The sequence below is a fragment of the Gracilinanus agilis genome, chromosome 4 (assembly GCF_016433145.1).
Source record: "Gracilinanus agilis isolate LMUSP501 chromosome 4, AgileGrace, whole genome shotgun sequence".
NCBI lineage: Eukaryota > Metazoa > Chordata > Mammalia > Didelphimorphia > Didelphidae > Gracilinanus > Gracilinanus agilis.
The window spans coordinates 230,401,696-230,420,944 of record NC_058133.1 but is presented as its reverse complement, the minus strand read 5'-3'; the positions used below and the strand labels follow the sequence as shown (position 1 = coordinate 230,420,944).

The 19,249-nt window shown below is 35.8% G+C and overlaps 1 protein-coding gene across 1 annotated transcript in view; it reads left to right on the top strand.

Annotated features, from left to right (window-relative positions):
• The window catches only part of RNF213 (ring finger protein 213), a 203,659-nt gene that overhangs the window by 96,580 nt on the left and 87,830 nt on the right, over window positions 1–19,249 (top strand). Inside the window, exons 19-27 of the mRNA XM_044674544.1 lie at window positions 6,261–6,434; window positions 7,052–7,201; window positions 7,519–8,108; window positions 9,050–9,212; window positions 11,977–12,194; window positions 12,820–12,960; window positions 14,650–14,814; window positions 15,490–16,648; window positions 18,642–18,835. Of these exons, the coding sequence (XP_044530479.1) occupies window positions 6,261–6,434; window positions 7,052–7,201; window positions 7,519–8,108; window positions 9,050–9,212; window positions 11,977–12,194; window positions 12,820–12,960; window positions 14,650–14,814; window positions 15,490–16,648; window positions 18,642–18,835 (2,954 nt within the window). The remainder of the gene's footprint in view (window positions 1–6,260; window positions 6,435–7,051; window positions 7,202–7,518; window positions 8,109–9,049; window positions 9,213–11,976; window positions 12,195–12,819; window positions 12,961–14,649; window positions 14,815–15,489; window positions 16,649–18,641; window positions 18,836–19,249) is intronic.

Below are 19,249 nucleotides of genomic sequence, written 5' to 3'. Positions count from 1 at the left end.
TCTTTATTTTTCTCCACATATCAATTAAATCTAATTTTTCTAGGACTTCATTCACCTCTCTTACCTCTTTCTTATTTGTTTTTCGGTTTGATTTATCTAGATCTGAAAGAGGAATATTTAGATCTCCCACTATTATGGTTTTACTATCTATTTCCCTCTTGAACTCTGCCAGTTTCTCCTTTATGAATTTGGATGCTATGCCACTTGGTGCATATATATTGAGCAGTGTTATTTCCTCATTGTTTATACTGCCTTTAATCAGGATGTAATGACCTTCCCTGTCTTTTTTAATCATATCTATTTTTACTTTGGCTTTGTCAGAAATCATAATAGCCACTCCTGCCTTCTTTTTCTCATTTGATGCCCAAAAGGTTTTGCTCAAGCCCTGAACCTTAAACTTGTGTATGTCCACCCGTCTCATATGTGTTTCTTGTAGACAACATATGGTAGGATTTTGGTATCTAATCCACTCTGCTATTTGCTTCCGTTTTATGGGCGAGTTCGCCTCATTCACATTCAGAGTTATAATCATCAGTTGTGCATTTGCTGGCATTTTCGTTTCCTCCCCTATTCTTACCCCTTTTCCTTAAACTATATCCTTTAAAAACCAGTGGTTTGCTATTAAGACCCTATCCCTCATCCCCTCCCTTGACTGACTTCCCTTCCTACCCCCTCCCTCTTCTCCCCTCCCTTTTTTTGACCTCCCCACTCCCCTGCTCCCCTCGGTTTATCCCTTCTAACTTTCTCAGAAGGGTTAGATAAGAGTTTTATGTCCCAATGGATAGTATAGCTACTCTTCCCTCTCCAGGTTGATTACACTGAGAGTAAGGTTTGATTATTACCTCTTAATACTCTCTTCCTCTTCTACTTATAATAGTATTTGTCCCCTCTCCTTCGCATATCCTCTTTGTGTGTAATAGAATATCCTATTTTTCTTATTCACTCAAGTTTCTCTTGGTGTCCCCTGTTATTCACCCCCTCTTTCCCATCCCCCATGTCATCTTAGATTATTTAGTGTTCCACCCTCACCCTGTGAATTATTCTTCTGATTACTATAATAGTGGATACTATAATAATGAATAGAGTTCACTACAGAGAATTATACATAACATTTCTCTACTTAGGGATACATATAATTAGATGTTGCTGAGGCCCTTAGAAAGGCAAATTTAAAAATTATAAGTTTTCTTTCTTTCCCCTCTGTTTCTTATTTACCTTTTCATGTTTTTCTCGATTTTTGTGGTTGGATATCAAACTTTCCATTTAGCCCTGGTCTTTTCTGTGCAAATAGTAGGAATTCTTCAATTTTGTTGAATGCCCATACTTTCCCCTGGAAATATATAGTCAGTTTTGATGGGTAGTTTATCTGTGTTTGCAGGCCCAGCTCTCTTGCCTTTCTGAATATTGTATTCCAAGGCTTGCGATCTTTTAGCGTGGAGGCTGCCAGATCCTGTGTGATCCTGATTGGTGCTCCTTGATATTTGAATTGTCTCTTTCTGGCTTCTTGTAAGATTTTTTCTTTTGCTTGAAAGCTTTTGAATTTGGCAATAATATTTCTAACTGTTTTTCTTCTCTGGATATAATGTAATGGGTGTTCTATGAATCCTTTCAATGTCTATATTGCCCTCTTGTTGTAGGACTTCAGGGCAATTTTGCTGAATAATTTCTTTTAGTACAGAGTCCAGGTTTCTATTAATTTCTGGTTTTTCTGGAAGACCAATTATTCTCAAATTGTCTCTTCTAGCTCGGTTTTCTTGGTCTGTCACTCTCTCATTGTGATATTTCATATTTCCTTCTATTTTTTCAGTCTTGACTTTGTTTTATTTGTTCTTGTTGTCTTGAGAGATCATTAGCTTCTAATTGCTCAATTCTAGCCTTTAGTGACTGGTTTTCGGCTATAATCTTTTGGTTTTCCTTTTCAATGTGGTCATTTCTGGTGTTCAGTTTGCTTATCAGTTCATTTGGTTTCTGAGCCTCACTTTCCAATTGCAAGATTCTACCTTTTAAACTGTTATTTTCTTGCCAGATCTCTTCCATCTTCCTCAGAATCTCAGTTTTGAACTCTTCCATAGCTTGTGAGGAGTTTTCCTTATTTGGGGAGGGTCTGGATGGTTGTTTGTTCTCCTCCTCTGTTTGCTCGGTTGTCTGGATTTTCTCTGTGTAAAAGTTGTCGAGTGGTAAAGACTTCTTTTTCATGTTGTTTAGCTTTCTCTTCTGAACTTCCTGAGTCTGTAGCCATCATTAGCCCAGCAGCTTCTCAGCTTTATCCTCGCCGCGGTCTTTGGGCTTCTGAGGTCTGAGTTCTGGTTTTTTCCAAGGTCAAGCCCCCTGGTGGACCCCCTTGCTTGATCCTCTGCTTGAGGTTCCTTTACAAGCCTCAGGGAGCTGCTTCCACAGTCGTATCCCCGTCTGCACTGGTTCCCCACTCAGGGTTTCAGAGCTTTGGCTCGTGGCTGTGTCTGCCTCCACCGCTGCGCCTGCACTCTCCTGCGCTCAAATTTCGGGTGCGTTCTTTGGCTTATTGGGGTCCCAAATCTTGCTGCTCTCAGGAACAGGCCCCGGAGTTGCCAATGACTCGATGAGTGCCCCAAACTTGCTCTATTTCTTTTTAACTGGCTTCGGCGCTATAGGTGGTGTGTGTGTAGGGGGTGGGGGTGGGGTGGTTGCTCAGCCCGCAATTTAGTGAGAGCTGTTTTACCCTTTTATAGCATGGAAATGTCCCGATTCCACGTACCTTCCACGCTGCACCCTGTTGTGGGGTTCCTTCGTTCGTCTGGACTTGTTTTTATGTCCCCTTGAGGAGTTTTGTGTGTTTTGGTCAGGAGAGGTTAAGAGCTGCTTTTTACTCTGCTGCCATCTGAACCCGGAACCCTAAATCCTTACTTCTAACTATGTTAATTAGCTACTTTAAATTCTTATTCTAACATTTCCCCCTGAGATAAATTTGGCAGAAAAATTTTTTTTTCTCCCGAAATAGATCTCTTAAACTAAACTTATTCTATAATTTTAATTTTTAGAGACAGAGGGTTTAAGAAAAGAATGAGAGAGAGTAAAAGAAAATCCTTCAAAAATGCAAATCACACATTAAATTTACAGATAATTAAACACATTTCCATTACAAAATTTACACACTAACTATACTCTTACAGAAAATAAACTTACCTAGAGATAATAACTTGAAGTCATCTTACAATACTATGAAAACCAAAAAACCTTATAAAAATTTATTATTCAAGATATACATAATAGTTGGGGTCCCAGGGCGAGTAGGAGTAGTTGCACACACTAGTGCTTGCAGCCACAAGAGAACAGGAGACTGGTCACAGTTTCAAGGCAGAAAAGATTGCTTGTGGTTGCTCACATACTCCAAAGCAAAACTGTCAGGAATGTTCTAGCTAAGTTGCAGAGCTTTTAAGTCAAAGAGAAAATCATTAAAGTAGTCAGAAAGAAACAATTCAAATGCGGTGGAATTACAATAAGGGTCATATAAGATTTAGTATCAGCCATGTAAAGGAGTAAAATGCTTAAAAATAACATTCTGAAGACAATAGAGCTGGAATTGCAACCAAGATTAACCTATTCAACAAAACTGAGTATAATTATTTGAGGGAAAAAGTGAAATGAGGAACTTTCAGACTTTCCTGATGAAAAACACTAGCGCTGAATAGAAAATTTCAAACCTATGACTAGAAGAATAAAAGGTTAAATCTAGGAGAGTAATCATAAGAGACTCCAGTTGTTTTCTATATGGGAAGATAATATATTTAATTTCTAAGAATTTTTATCATTAGAATAGTTGGAAGAATTCTATTTAAAAAAAGGTATGAAAGTGACTTAATTGTATTAGGATGAGGTTTTAAAAAATTGACAGGCAAGAAAGAAGGATATCCAGGGAATAGGGGAAAAGGAGAGGAAAAATATGGAAAATTATCTCACATAAAAGAGACAATCCAAGTAAGACGTTAAAATAGAGGGTATATTTGAAAGAGGCCAGGTATTCCTTCAAACTCACTTATTTAAATTGATTCAACAGGAAAAGTGTGTGTATATACTCTATAGGTAGTAGAAATCTGTCTTAATAAGGAAGTAGCACAGGAAAGAAAAGATTAGGGAGAGATTGGATGATAAAAGAAACAAAAGGCAGATAAAAGAAGTTAATAGGCAAAAGTAAAAAAATAGGCAAAAGCGTATTTTAGAAGAGAAACTATAAAAAGAGAAGAAGATAAACAGAAAATTGGGATAGGGGAAATGCACAGTTAGTAATCACAACTGAATGTGAATGGGATGAATTCACCCATAAAATTCAGATTATGGCAGAATGCATTAGGAATTCAATAATATTGTTTATTGTTTATTTTATTTTTTTAAAAAATCCCTTTGACATAAGTATTTTCCCCCTCTTCCACCCCATTTTGTCTCTTTTCTGTTTCTCTTAATAGTATCCTTTTTTTACCTCTAGTTTTATATATATTTATATATACATGTATGTATCTTGACATTTCATCCTATACAGTTTTTCACTGTTCTCTTTAAGTATACTTCTAGCTAGCCTGATGATGATAGCAATGTTAAAGAGTTACCCATATCATCTTTTCTTAGAGGAATACAAATCATTTGATCTCATTGGGTCCCTTAAAAAAAGTCTTGATTTTTATTTTTGTTTCCCCCCCCCTTAATTACTTTTTGGTGATTCTCTTGACTTCTGTGTTTGGACATGAACTTTTCTGTTTAAGTCCAATCTTTTCTTCATGAATGCTTAGAAGTCATCTACTTTATTAAGTGACCATACTTTCCCCTGCAAAAATATAGTCAGTTTTGTTGGGTAGTTAATTCTTGGTTATAGGCCTACTTCCCTTCCTTTCCGGAATATCATTCCATGCCTTCCGGTCCTACAGTATAGGTGCAGCTTGTAAAATTTTTACCTTCATCTCGTAGTTCTTTAGAATCTTTCACTTAATGAAATATTGAAATTTAGTTTCTAAATATCTTCTAAATTATAATTACAATTTATTTTTTCTCTGTTGTTATCCTTACCTACCACTATTTATGACTTCATCTCATTAATTTCCATTTCAGGTTACTGATAGTTAGTTACTAATATCCCAATGCCATGTTCCCGCCATCATTCACAAGGAGAATAGAATTGTTGGCACATCTATGTAATTTTGTATATTTTTGTCCTCTTTCCTGTTTCCTGTAGAAATAGTTGTAGAAGTTGATTTAGGTTTTAAAATAAACTTTTCAAAACCTGTTTTTCCACTCCCTTTTATGTGAGGAGATATTTCTAGTAAAGGTTTGATATATAGATCTTGTAGTTGGTCATCTTAATCAAGGTGGGAATTGAAACCAAGTGAATAGGTGAAATCATCAAATGAGAGACTGTGGAGAAGTATTGAGTTGGATATAGGACATAGTCTTGGATGCCCTTAAGGTGTAGGGATGATCTTAAGGTGTAGAAAAAACCATTGAGCCATTAAAGGAGCAGTGAGTGAAATAGAAGAATCAGTAACATTACTGTCGAAGAAGTCAAGGAAGTGTGAAGTGTCTGTGACATTTACAGCTTCCAATGCTATGCAAAGGTTGAGAAAAGCTGAGCAAAGGAAAAACCATTAGATTTGACATTTGAAAGGTAATAACCCCAGACAAAGCAGTTTTATTAGAATTGGATGGTCAGGAACCAGGCTGAAAAGTGTTCAAGTGAGCAAATAATAAAGAAGTAGTGCCACTCTTTGTGGCTATATATTTGTATGAATCTGGGATGAACAGGAAGGAGGAAGTTTTTATACTTGAGATTTTAGCATACATTGTTCTGAGAGTACCGTTTATTATACTGCCTTTAGTTTTTATCTTACCTTGATGAATAGAAAGTGGCTAGTGAATTCATTATTATCCTTCCTCGTGTATAAAAGTGAATACAGTTATTGATACAGCAAACAAGAGTATTGGCTTTCAAGTCACAGGACCCAAGTTCAAATTCTTGCATAGTCATTTCTGTCTTAAGTGATTTTCGAAAGTCAGTCCTGATGGGTCCAGTTTCTTCACCTATAAAATTGTAGGATTTAATGAGATAATTTTTAAAGACCCCTTCACCTTAAATATATATGATCCTAGAGGTGAGTGAAAGGTTTACCTGATACAAAAATATTAGGGATTGTTTGTTCATCATATACAGAAAGAAAGGAAAATCTTGTATATTGTTTGGACACAAATTAAAAAATCAAATTCCTGCTTTGTTTTCAAATTGTCCTATCTTTTGACAGGAAGTGATCAGAAGATACTAGAGGAGATCACAGAAGATGCAAAGAAGCTGATGGCCATTGCCGACTCTGTGTTTATTAAAGTTACTTGTGGTCTCCTGAGTGGAAAGCTTCTATTTAGACATATGGACCTAATTGAAAAGCACAAGAAACAACTTCTACATTTGTGGAAATTAAGTAAATATTAATTTTGGATGTGGGGTTAGCACAGATAAAGTGTTACAAAGCATCTTAGTAATAAAAATGTTCTATATGTATTGATAATGCAATTTAGCAAGTATTAAATACCTACCACATGCAAAGCACTGGCAGTACAATCTATATACAAATAAGTAAATATTAAGTAACAATTAATTTCCAGAAGTAGAGTATGTAAATAATAAATGTTGGCAGTTAGGAAGGGGTTCATGGAGATGGTGATATCTGAGCTGTTCTTTGAAGAAAGGTGGAGATGATGAGGGACTGTATTCCAGATCCTGTTGACTGATCCAGAGACAGTGAGCAGGCCAGTTGGACTGCAAGGCAGAGGTATTATGAAATAAGAACTCAAATGCATTCTGTGCCCTCTGTAATTCTTAGTTTAAGGATAGATGTAATGCTTGAAGTGCTCAGTATACCAAAATTAACAGCTCATTGTTATCTATTTGGATTGAAGTAATTTCATGACCCTTGAGAAGCTGTTATTTCTTAGATATCAATAATAGTATATGTCAAAGAGGGGTAGAAATTTAGCCATAGTTTGGAATAATTAAGGTATACTTGTGACCGTTATTATTGAACATTTTATTTTCTAGAAAACAACACTCTTTCACCGCAGGAGAAAGAATTTGATTTAGAAAAAGTATTATCTTGGAGAACCTGTGAATTACAATCTTTAAAAAGAGAGAGAAAATTTGTGGAGAGTCTTTTGAAGTTGTGTCGAAAGGTGAAAGAATTTGTAAAAGGTGATGTCCTTCATGAATTTACTTTTTTTTTAAAAAGTGTTTAGTGGGGAAGAGGATTAGGTAGTAAACAGCTATAGAGCTTAAATTTCCATTGAAGTAATTTATTTGTCTCAAATTTGAGGAATAAGTCAAGTAATAGAACAGGAGATTCTTTCCAGTTTATTGGAGGAAAAATTCCTGGAAGAGCTCTATTCATTTTATAATATTGTTTAATTATTAGTGACTTGACAATGAGGGCAAGTATAAAATTAATTGTTATCTGTCATAATGAAGTTGAAATTTGACTTTGAACTTTAATTTTTGTTATTGTTCCAAAGTGGACTTTGGAGATATTGAAAAGAAACATTTGGAAGATGTTAGTGGCAAAAGAATTGATGAAGTGGTAACAGTGGGAGAGCTGCATTTTTCTCCTGCTTGTGAGCACCAGACCTATTACAACCTGAGTCCCTGGTTACTGGAGATGGCCAAAAAAGTGGACTCCTTAAAAGACAGCTACATCTTTCAAGTTTGCTGGGAAGAAGAAGCTCAGTCTCTTGGGGAAGATGATGACAACTCTTCGATGCTGATTCTGAACCTTAAGAATGTATATGATGTATTATACTCTCCTTGTTACAGAAGATTTCTTAAGCTTTATAAGGATCTGAAGTCAGGAGAGCTCACATTTGCTGAAGTACATTCTGTTTTCAAAAATTTTGTAAACAAGTATGATGATCTTACAAGAGACCTCAAGATCATGTGCAGGCTAGATACTAATGACAAGCATGACTGGATCAGTAAGCGTGTCCAGCAGATCAAGGAATATCATCACCTACATTTGGCTGTTGATTCAGCCAAGGTCATCTGCAAAGTGAAAGAGGACTTGGGTTTGACTGGTAACTTCAGTGTCCTTCAGATATTATTAAGCTTTGTAAGTATGCTTGAGTTTGTTATGAGGCAATCTACATCAAAAAACATTTGAGACTTAGAGGTTTATATCTTTTTAAAACCTACTAATTCCATAAGAGGCTTTCCTTTAGAGTATTGGGATTTCCTTTGTTTTATACCAATATTACATCTATTGCTCAGAATGCCCAAAGAGGTTTAAGTTTTTAACTCTTAATAAAATTTAAGAATTTAAATAATTGATCATTGGTTGGCAAAAGAGATTTATTTTTAAGAGGGAATATTAGTATTGAGATATTAGGAAAGAAAGAAGGATTTTTTTTATCTTTTGGGGGTGACTTAAAAAGTTTCTTTAAAAGCCCCCCAGCCCCCCCCCTTTTTTTTTTTTTTTTTTTTTTTTTTTTTTTTTTTTTTTTTTTTTGCTTCATCAATATTGAGGGGAAACTGATTTCTGAAGTCCAAGTCCCTAGAATACAAGTTTTACTGGGCCCTACCTGTCATAAAAACCTCAGAAGTCAGCTTTGGTGACACTTGGTTGTCTGAGGACAAGCTGAAATAAGTTGAGAGAAATACTTTATGAGGAAATAGGTCTCTAGAATATATATTTTTGGCAGCTGTGTGCCTCAGGGGGTAGAGTCCTGGGCCTTGAGTCAGGATGACCTGAATTCATATCTCACCTTAGACATTTGTTACCTGTGTGACCCTAGGCAAATCATTGCCCAAGGTTGCCTTAGTTTCTGTAAAATGATAATAATAACCCTTATCTCCTCCAACAGTTATTATGAAGAGATAACATTTTTTAAAGCATTTTGTAAACCTTAAAGCAATATATAACGATTAGTGATGATGATGATTTACCACATTCTCCATTGTGGAAGTTCAGAGATAAGAAATCCATCCAGGGCCCTCCACCCTTTGGTTATATGTGGTTCATTCCCAACATGAAATAAAATTTTTGCCTTATAGACTGATGAATTTAATGCTGCCCATGAGAAATTGGATCGTATCAGCAGTCAACTTATACAAGCCAAACAATTGCTACAAGATATTGATGAGTCCCGGCGTCAATGTCTGGAAGAAATTTCATTGAGGAAAGAATTTATTGGCTGGGTCAAAATGGCTCTTGAAGGTAACATTGAATTACTTTTAGGATACCAAGAACCAAAATTGAATTTTTCGGATCCACCAGACTTCTAGTCAGTTAACTGTGTGATCATTTGACCATGGTAAATGGACATCATTTTACAGGTTTTTGGATTTGAATGATTTAGTTCAAAACTATACCTGAACAACAAGCCTTCTCTAACATATTTGGCTAATGTTCATCTTAAAGGAGGTTTCATCAAATTTCCAAGACAGGTCACCCTACTTTCATTACATTACAAAATTTTTCATTATATATATTAAGTCTAGGTCTATTTCTTTGCAACTTGGCACTCTTCTCTCCCCACCACTTCTCCAGATTTAATATTCCCAGTTTCTTCAAATATTCTTATATTATGTAATCTCAGAGTCCTTTGTGATGTGACCTTATCTGAATGCTCCAGATTATTAGTGTCCTTCCTAAAATACAGCATTCAGAACTGAAAAAAATATTCTAACAACTATCCTAGTCCTGTACACTCTACTTCCTTGAATACAGCTCAAGATTAAATTAGCTTTTTGGGATTCTATTTTCCTTTGATTCATTGAGTGCATAGTTTACTAAAGTATCAGATCTTTTTCAGATGAATTGTTATGTATTCAAGTCATTGATAAAATTGTTAAAGTATATAAGATCAAGCACAAATCTACAAGGACCATTGACTCATTCCTTTATTTGTTCATTATTTTATAGTACTTTAGATTTAGAACCATAAAGCATTTCTATAGTTATCTAGATGAGTTTTTTGGTTTTTTTAGATGAAGAAACTAAGGCCTGAACGGGAGAAGGAAATTGACCAAGGTCAAAAAAACATAGTGGAAGCATCAGTCTTCAAATCTAGAGTCTCTTAATTAAGGATTCTTCTATTATTCCACGCTGTGAACCTTAATCCACCCAAATTGGTTATATCATCAATTATGAATTTAAAACTTTCCAACAAGAATAGCATAAATACCTCTGTCAGATGCTCTTTGCTAGGATCTAGGTAAATTAGACTAGGTTCACTTAGCATTGTAGTAGTAATGCTGTCAAACAAGGAAGTAAATAATATTAGTTTGTTAGCATGCATCATGATAATATATTGAATCTGTGATCATTCCTTCATTCTTCTAGTTGGTCAGTAACTATTTCTTTAATAATAATCTAGAATCAGTATAAGTATCAAGCTTGCTAATATGTAACATGAGTATGTCACTTAAATTCATGACTTTCACAAGTGTAAAGAATTGACTTTTCTTTCGTTCTCCATTTCCTCACCTCTTAAGTGCTTGCAATTTGTTGGTATATAGTTCATCTAGATCAGCTCATCAAGGGAAGCAAAATGTTCTCCTCCTGGAAATTTTTCTAGTTCAAATGTTATTTTCCTTGATGAAAAATAGAAACGGAAATTGAGTTGTAATTCATTTTTAGATATGTGTTATCCTTCCCAAATGGTAGTCCTATCTTCATAAAATGTAGCTAACATAAGATGTTTGCTAATTGTTAAATGATTATATTTATGGTATTTATACCTATCTCTTCTCCCCCATTTCCACAGTGCCACTTTTAAAAAATAGTTCTCAGTCCCTTTCTTTCACCTGAATTAATATTTTATAATGACATTATTTTTATTACCTTAACATTTCTTTCAATTTTTAAAAATTTACATTTAACATCATGACCTAACTAAAATTTCCTAGAAATTATTCTGATTTTATATCAGTACCTGAAATATCATAACCTTTTTTTTTTTTTTTGGTTACCCCTTCTAAGACTGTAGAAGGATTTTTTGTTTTTAACCTCATTCATTTTTCCTGTTACAGTTATAATAGGAGTGTATATTTTTATTCTGATTCTGGATTTTTTCACTTTAGATTTCTTTGCATTCTTCTTATACCTATTAGCATCACAGTTATGGAATACTTTCCATTATCTTAAAAGAACTAGCGTTTATTAACCTTTTCCCTTACTTTTGGATATTTATATTTTCCAGCAATTATTATTGTTGGATATTTCCAGTTTTTAGAAATTATGTCTAATGTTTTTTAAATAGCATTAAAGCAATTTTACTTTTGATTTTTTTTATATAACTTTAATTGTATATTCCTTATAATACAATGTTTGCATCAAAGGGTATAGATCACTTTTTGCCTTGAATACATTCAGCAGGAATTAACCTTTGATTGTGAGTGGTTGGAGGGAGAAGGAGAGGAAAAAAATGAGATAGGAAAAAATAGTTGGTGATGGGAATCAAAGAAAAAACAAAGAATGTGTCATCAGGAATTGTAAATTGTCATTAGTAATTAACTATTGTGATATGTAGCTCTCATAGCAGTTACCTCTCTTTAATAATATCAGCAAGTTTTTTTATAGGCTATATCTAATTGAGTCTCATCATACATACTATCTATGTAGTAGACAAATAGGCATAAACAACTTTTAATTTTACTTTTTAAATTTGGTGATACCAGACTGTTCTTGTTTCAGGCTCTGATTCATTTATAATAGAGTTGTACGGACAATCTAGAAGTTTAATTGTTTTGTTTGGTGTTTACTCGCTAGCCTGCAACTGAGTTCCACAATGATTACAATTCTTTTGTTATTTGTGGTTTTCTGAAATAGAAAAATAAATCAACAACTCCCGATTATTCATTCTCTATCAAATATCCAAGCTAAATATTTTGTTAAGTGATCATTGTATGAACTTTTAGTATCCCCATGCTTAGAGAAATTAAGTAATATATACTGATCTTGATACTTTCTTCCCAAGATATTAATGAATTAAAGGTTTTTGTGGACTTGGCCTCCATCTCAGCGGGGGAGAATGATATGGATGTGGACCGAGTGGCCTGTTTCCATGATGCTGTGCAAGGCTATGCCTCAATACTATATAAGCTTGATGTTGGGGCAGGCTTTAGTGAGTTCATGGAACATTTGAAGGAACTGTGGAAAGCTCTGGAAAATGACCAGCATTTGCCCAAGAAACTAGTAAGTATCAATTTTGGCTTCGTGAGATGGTTTCCATTTTACTTATTTCTTCTTTGTAATTTTCAAGATTTCATCCTTTTTGTTTGTTTTGAATTTGTTTATTCTAAGTTTTAAAAGAAGGCATGTTCAGTTCATTAGAGGATGACTTATTTGAAAAACAAATTCAGATTTTTAACACATTTGGAACTATACTATTTGCCCGAATGGTGAAAAGTGTTTTCCAGTTTAAGTACCTATATAAGAGAAATTCAGTGATTGCTTTTTCAGAAGTTGGAAAAGTTGGGAAAACTTAAGAAGAAATATACTTCGTCATTTCCATTTTAATTATTGCAAGAACTATCTGGCAGAAATTAAATCAAAGAATATCCATTGTTTTAATTCTAATCATTGTCCTTACTGACTTCACTAGCAATAATCAATAATATCTAAAGTAATGTTTTTGCTTTCGTTTATTACTCTTCCCTATTATTCCCAAGACTAGGATTACAAGGCAAGGCAGAAAGGTTGACTTTAGGAGGTGAACTAGGATTGTGTTGGTGCTTTTGTTTATAGATTTCTTGGTTAGAAGAATGAGTGAATGTGACCCTTTGAATTTTGTTCCATATCCTCTTTTACTTTCCAACAGCGTGACTCTGCTCGACATCTGGAATGGCTAAAAACAGTAAAGGATAGTCATGGATCTGTAGAATTGTCATCTTTGTCACTAGCAACAGCCATCAACAGCAAAGGCATCTATGTTATTAGACCTCCCAAAGATTCTCAGAAGGTAAGAGATCTGAAGTCTTTATTCAATAAGGATAAGTGCTCTTGTTTGAGGTTTCAAAGGAGGCCATACATATTTCATTCCTCTCCTTCTGGATTTCAATTTGTATGTCTTCTCTTACCTTATAATTAAGTGTTTTGGTATTTTTTAAGATTGCCTAGTCTCATAAGCTGTGTAAATAGAATTAGCTCTAGCCCATTCCTAGTTAGACTCTTACTTAACCTAGGCATAGAAATGATGTCACCCTCACCTTCCTTAGTGGGGAGGGGAGACGAGTTACCCACATGTGACAATAAGTAACAAATCAAGAATAAGGGACTGCCCTTTGGGCAGTCCAAATCAATGTAGAGACTGCCATTTGTCCATTTGAATTAGAGGTGGACCCACGGGAAGTGACGAAAGACATTATCTCTTTAAGTATGTTGGTTACTTCCTGTGGAGGCAGTTCCCGCTCTGAACATAGTGCTGATGGATCTCGGAGGAGACCTCAGGTAGCTTCTACTCTGAATTGTCACATGGGTAAGTTAGGCTGACTTCCTTGGCCTACCTAGGCTGCTTCCAAACTGTGCCTTAAGCAGGCACCAGCCTATCTGGTTGCTAGGCCTTGAGGCTTGCAGCTTCATTTATTTAACCTTTTAACCCTCTCTCTCCGTCCAGGCCTCCGCAGACCTGGACTAGCCTCTCCCTTTCTCTTTATTCCTATATCTTTACCTTCCTGATTGTAAATAAAGTGCCTTAACCTGATGCTGCCTTAGATCTGATTTAATTACGGAATCAACCTGAATTGTTGATTCCTGGCGGCCACACTTTAAATACATATCTATAAAATACCTAAATTTCCTTCTTAAAAAGCTTTCTTCTCCCTGAATGCTGACTCTATCCTTTTTTTTTTTTAAGGTGAAATCCATAGCTCAGGATTTTTTAGATTCTTTGATTTTTTTTTTTTAAGCCACTCCTGCCTCATTTTCCAAGAATCTGAGTTGTTTCTAAGAGGTTCCCACAAGGGTCCAGGTAATTCACTTGTACATCTGATCTAAAAGACTACTAGAAATTTGGAAAAACTGGAGTTTACAGTCCTTATTAGTATAAATCTTTCTCGTTCAAGTCCGTGTCTGAGTCCTCATGGAATATTTAAACTAGGATAATATAATGGTGTGGATCCAAGGACTTGAAAGAGATCTGGTCACAAAGAATACATGGCTACTCTCTTTTAAAGATTTTACAATGACACATATATAGGGTTAGTGCTATGGTACTTGAGCTTCTAGTTTCAGCCTCAAGGCTCCATCTCAGCAAAGTGGGTTTTCTTTTGTTAGGGCCCATTATTTTTTTTTTTTAATCTCTTCAAAAGTAAGTTTCATTGAAATTTTTTGTGACTTGCCCAGGGTCACAAAGCTGGGAAGTGTCTGTGGCCAGATTTGAACCTAGGACCTCCCATCTCTAGGCCCGACTCTCAATCCACTGAGCTACCCAGCTGACCCCAACTTTTATGCTTTTATCATAGCAAAGAAATGGCCAGCTTCTTTGTTCATTAGAAATCAACAGCGTATTTTTCTGATAATGTATAAATATGTAAGAAATCAGATAGATTTTGAACTATACTTTTTTAAGTCTTGTTTTGGAAGTAGATATTTTTCTGCATTTACCAAAGGTGTTCTTCAGGAAGAACAATGACCGTGGCACCTTTTGTAGGTTTCCCTGGACACAGTGCTACAGTTGAGCCTTCCTGAAAAACATGAAGATCATGAAGAAGAACGCCAGTATTCCTTAGAGGAATTGAAGGAACTTCTAAACAAGTTGATGCTGATGTCTGGCAAGAAAGACCAAAATAATGTAGAAGTGGATAAATTCTCAGAGGTCAGAATTCTGTATCTGTTTCAGAGCCAGGAAGTGTGACGCTTAGCATGTTTTCTATAGAGGGGGGGAAAGCAATTTTTAGTTACATCTCAAATTAACTGGTTTGGAAATAAAAATAATGGTTTATGTTTTTAATTGATATAAAGAGCAACAGAATATGAAGACTATGAATATTAAATGTGGATTAAGCTGGAGTTCATATATCCATTGTGATATCCATATGGTTGTCCCTTTGGTAGACCAAGCAGATCCTTATAAGATCTTTTAAGTGAATTTTCCCTTGTTTGCTCAGAGTACACATTTACCTGGGCTGGAAATTATGTGCTGGGCAGTTCTTGTTGGGAAGGTTAACTTGTTCTTTTCTCTCATGCTTACTATATGATTTGGCAGAGAATTCAGAATGCCTTTCATTAATGAAAGCCATTTTATGATATATTGGTCTTTTGGTTTAATGGAAGTCCATTCTTTGAAGTTGAAAACATTTGAGAAATATGTTACCATCCCATCTCTTTGCTTTGAAGTGTTATGGAATTAAGGATAGTGAGGCCTTTTTTAGGGGGGAAATCAAAGAGGCTAAATAAGTAGCAAATATAGGAATCCTTCTCTAAGTTATTTTATATCAGATTATATTTTTTTAATATTCTCCTGTAATTCTTTTATTTCCATCTGAACTAGGTATTTTGCAATATCCAGAGACTTGCCCAGGCCTTTATAAACCTTTATTCTGCTGGAAATGTACTGTTCAGGTCTTGGACAGCTATGGTATATTGTTCCTCCAAGAGTCCGATTTGCATACAAATGAACTTCCACTTGAATGCTGTGGGGAAGCTCACTGGAAAAGGGGAAGTGACTGAAGTTCTGGCAGCCCTCTGTAAGCAAATGGAACTCTTCCTAGGAAACTGGAAAAGATTTATGATTGAGAAGCGATCTAAATACTTTTACCTCAATTATTATACTGCTGAACAGTTAGTTTATCTGTGCATAGAATTTAAAAAACAGAAGCCTAGTGAAGCTGCCTTAGCTATGTTATCCTTCATCAAAAAAAATTGTACAAGATATGATGTCTTAAAAATTTTGAGTACATCTTTTGGAGGACCATTCCAGCATCACATGAACCAGTTCAGCCTTGATGAATTACAGTTGGTGCTATTTTCTGAGTCAGAGCTGATGGGCAAGGTCAAAGTTGTATGGGACTTTTACATGAATTACATACGTGCCTTTTTGCCTGATTGCTTGGATATTGATTCTCTTGGTCTTTGTTTGGCCTGCCTGTCAGAGACAGGAGACACTCCTACTGAGCGGCATCTACCACAAGGCTTGCAGGCTGGTCAGCCTAACCTCATCATCTGTCCTCATTCTGATGTACTGTCTGTGGCCCTGGCTATCTATATGGAGACTCCCTGCCAGCCCCTGCCCACTTATGATGAGGTTCTTCTCTGCACCCCTCTGACAACATATGAGGAGGTATCATTGTTCTTACGCCGTTGCCTCACCCTGGGGTACCAGGGACACAAGGTCTATAGTTTGCTCTATGCAGATGAGCTCAGCTATGAGGTGAGCTGCCAGGTGGAAGAACTGTTCCAGAACTTATGTGTGCAGCGCCACAGGGAAGACTATCGATTGGTGATCATCTGCAACAATGACCGGGAACATTGTTATATCCCTTCTGTCTTCAGCCAGTACAAAGTTCTCGTGACCCCTCAGCAGTCTCTTGGGGACATCCAGGCATATCTACAAAGTCATTACCAAGTTTCATATCATACCCATTCAGCAGCTTCTGTGTTTAAGGACCGTGTTTGTGTGAAGGTCGTGACTTCCAAGCGAGCAGGAGTTGGTAATGATAGCTTTGATTTATGTGTTGTTTTTTTTTTTGTTTTGTTTTTGAGAAACTAAAGGTACTGGTGTAAGTGTTAAATTTAATGGTTTAGCTAAATATATAAAAATTATAAATCTTTCATTTATAAAAGAGGGAGAAAGAATGAAAGTACAAAAGGGTGGAAAAGACATTAGCCTATCTAAATAGTATTCCAGCCTTCGTCTCAGCCAGGGCTTCTTAACCTTCAATCAGAATTAAACTATTTTCAGAAGACAGGAAGGGAAACCAGCTAACCACTCACTCAAGACAATGATTGGAGGAGCTGAAGGTGACTTCTGAGGCCCATTTTCTTCTTTGAGCTGACTTCCTTCTTGAAGCCCACTTCCTTCCTTGAGTGACCCTCTTCTTGGAGTTCACTCTCTATTAGCCTCCTTCTACAGATACCTTCACCAGCCTGCCTTCATGGCTTTTGTGGTGGTTTCCTGTCCCTGCCCCTTTTCACAAGGGCTGATCACAGCTTCCAAATTGTCTGAGTTCTCACCTTTTCAATCACACCTTTCTGACTTTGTCAACTCTTAAATTTTTGGCTTGTTCTCACATAGTATCAAGTAAGTAAGGCGCTTTCAAGCTTCTCCCAGCTAGTTCAAGCTTGTGTTGATCCAAAGTTATTGCCAACAAAAGTGTTAACTAAGAAGAGAGAACAAAGGATTTCCTTTTCACAAGTGTGAACACAAAGAGAACCAAGAATTCCCTTTTATACTGGACATATTACCTTGACATGTGGATATATTCATTTTGCCAATTGAGAAACCAAGACCCAGAAAGCTTATAAGGCCTTACTCTATATATCAATACCAGTGGTAGATGAGAGTCTCCTTCCCATTCCTGACCTGGCATTTAGTTCTTCCTGTTAACTCATATTGCTCATGTCTTTTTTGTTTGTTTGTTTGTTTTGTTTTGTTTTGTTTTAAACCCTTACCTTCTGTCTTGGAGTCTATACTGTGTATTGGCTCCTGGGCAGAAGAGTGATTAGGGTAGGCAGTGGGGGTCAAGTGACTTGCCCAGGGTCACACAGCTGGGAAGTGTCTGAGGTCAGATTTGAACCTAGGACCTCCTGTCTCTAGGCCTGTGCTCCTGTCTTTTGATTGGGACTTTGCATTTCAAATCATGGTTTCAATCTGTTGTTTATGCCATTCTACTTTCTCATTTATATTCAAAAGATAACTATAACCCTCTCTTGTTAATTGTCACATGCAACTTGGGGTAATGAAAAGAATCTCTAAGAAAATAATCTAAGGAAGAAGACTTTGATTGTAGTCCTTGCTCTCTCAATTTCTAGTTGTGTGAACCTTAGTCGTGACAACCTCCTGAGTTAGACTAAATATTTTCTAAAGTTACCACAATTCTGACATTTAAGGTTCTGTTATTGCCCTCTTTTTACAAAGAGGAGCTGTCAATGATCAAAGGAATGCTACACTATAAAGGTATATAACTTTTCTTTTTGTTGTCAGTTAATTTATATAGATGTATATACTTATTTATATATATATTAATTTTTTTATTGATCCTAAACTATCTGAAGAAAATAAATTCTAATTGCCAATGGTTTTCTTTTTTTTTTTTAAACCCTTACTTTCAGTCTTACAATCAATACTGTGTGTTGGTTCCCAGGCAAAATAATGGTATGGGCCAAGTAATGGGGTATTAGTCCCTAACCACACCCCCCACCCCCACCCTCCCTGCTAATGAGCAATTCCACTGGGTTTTACATATGTCATTGTAGATCATTTTTTAGAAAGTTGTGTGGTATACTATTAATAAAGAAGATATTGACATTTCTAGGGCTTTGAAAAAACTTATGTTGGCTTTTAGTTTTTTAAATATAATACCTCAGAATTTGTATAAAGCCATGTATCTTTTGGAATTCTTTCTATGCAAATTTTTCTGTTGTCTTTTATTCATTGCTCAATAGAACACCTTGAGTATTAATTTGCATATTTCAATGTCATAGGAAAATCCCTCTATGTAAAAAGGCTTCATAGCAAACTGAAATATGAAAATTCTGGGGAGGAAGTGCCTCTGAAGACTATTAGATTGATCGAGTCCCATGTGAATGAAAGCAAAGTGTTAGCGTCCCTCCTACCTTTCTTAAATGTAAAATACCAGAAAAAACCCATGCTTATTCATTTGGACATCACTTCTTCAGTAAGTATATTGTGTTGGTTTTTTTTTAACCTTTTTAGTGGTCAGTTAATTTTTAGAAATTAATGCCTTGCTTCATATGTTAAATTTTTTTTTTTTTTTTGAGATGGAGCTTCCATTTGCCATTTTTTTCCTGTACCCTATGGAAGTTTTTGCCCTTTTAATGTGGACTTCTTGTCCTGGCACCCAGCCCTTTCTTGCACTAAAATGCTCTCCTGGCTAGAGATTGTCCCTATTATTAGCAGACCATTGCTGTCTTCCCTATGTTAATTTTTGCTGTAAAAATTTCATAATAGGGCTTTCTAATTAGGATGTCATCTGATGGATTTTCTAGATCTGTTTGGAGGAGGTGGGAGTAGGTGGTGATTGAACTCTCTGCACTTCTTCCACCAACTTAGCTTCCCTACTTTCATAGTT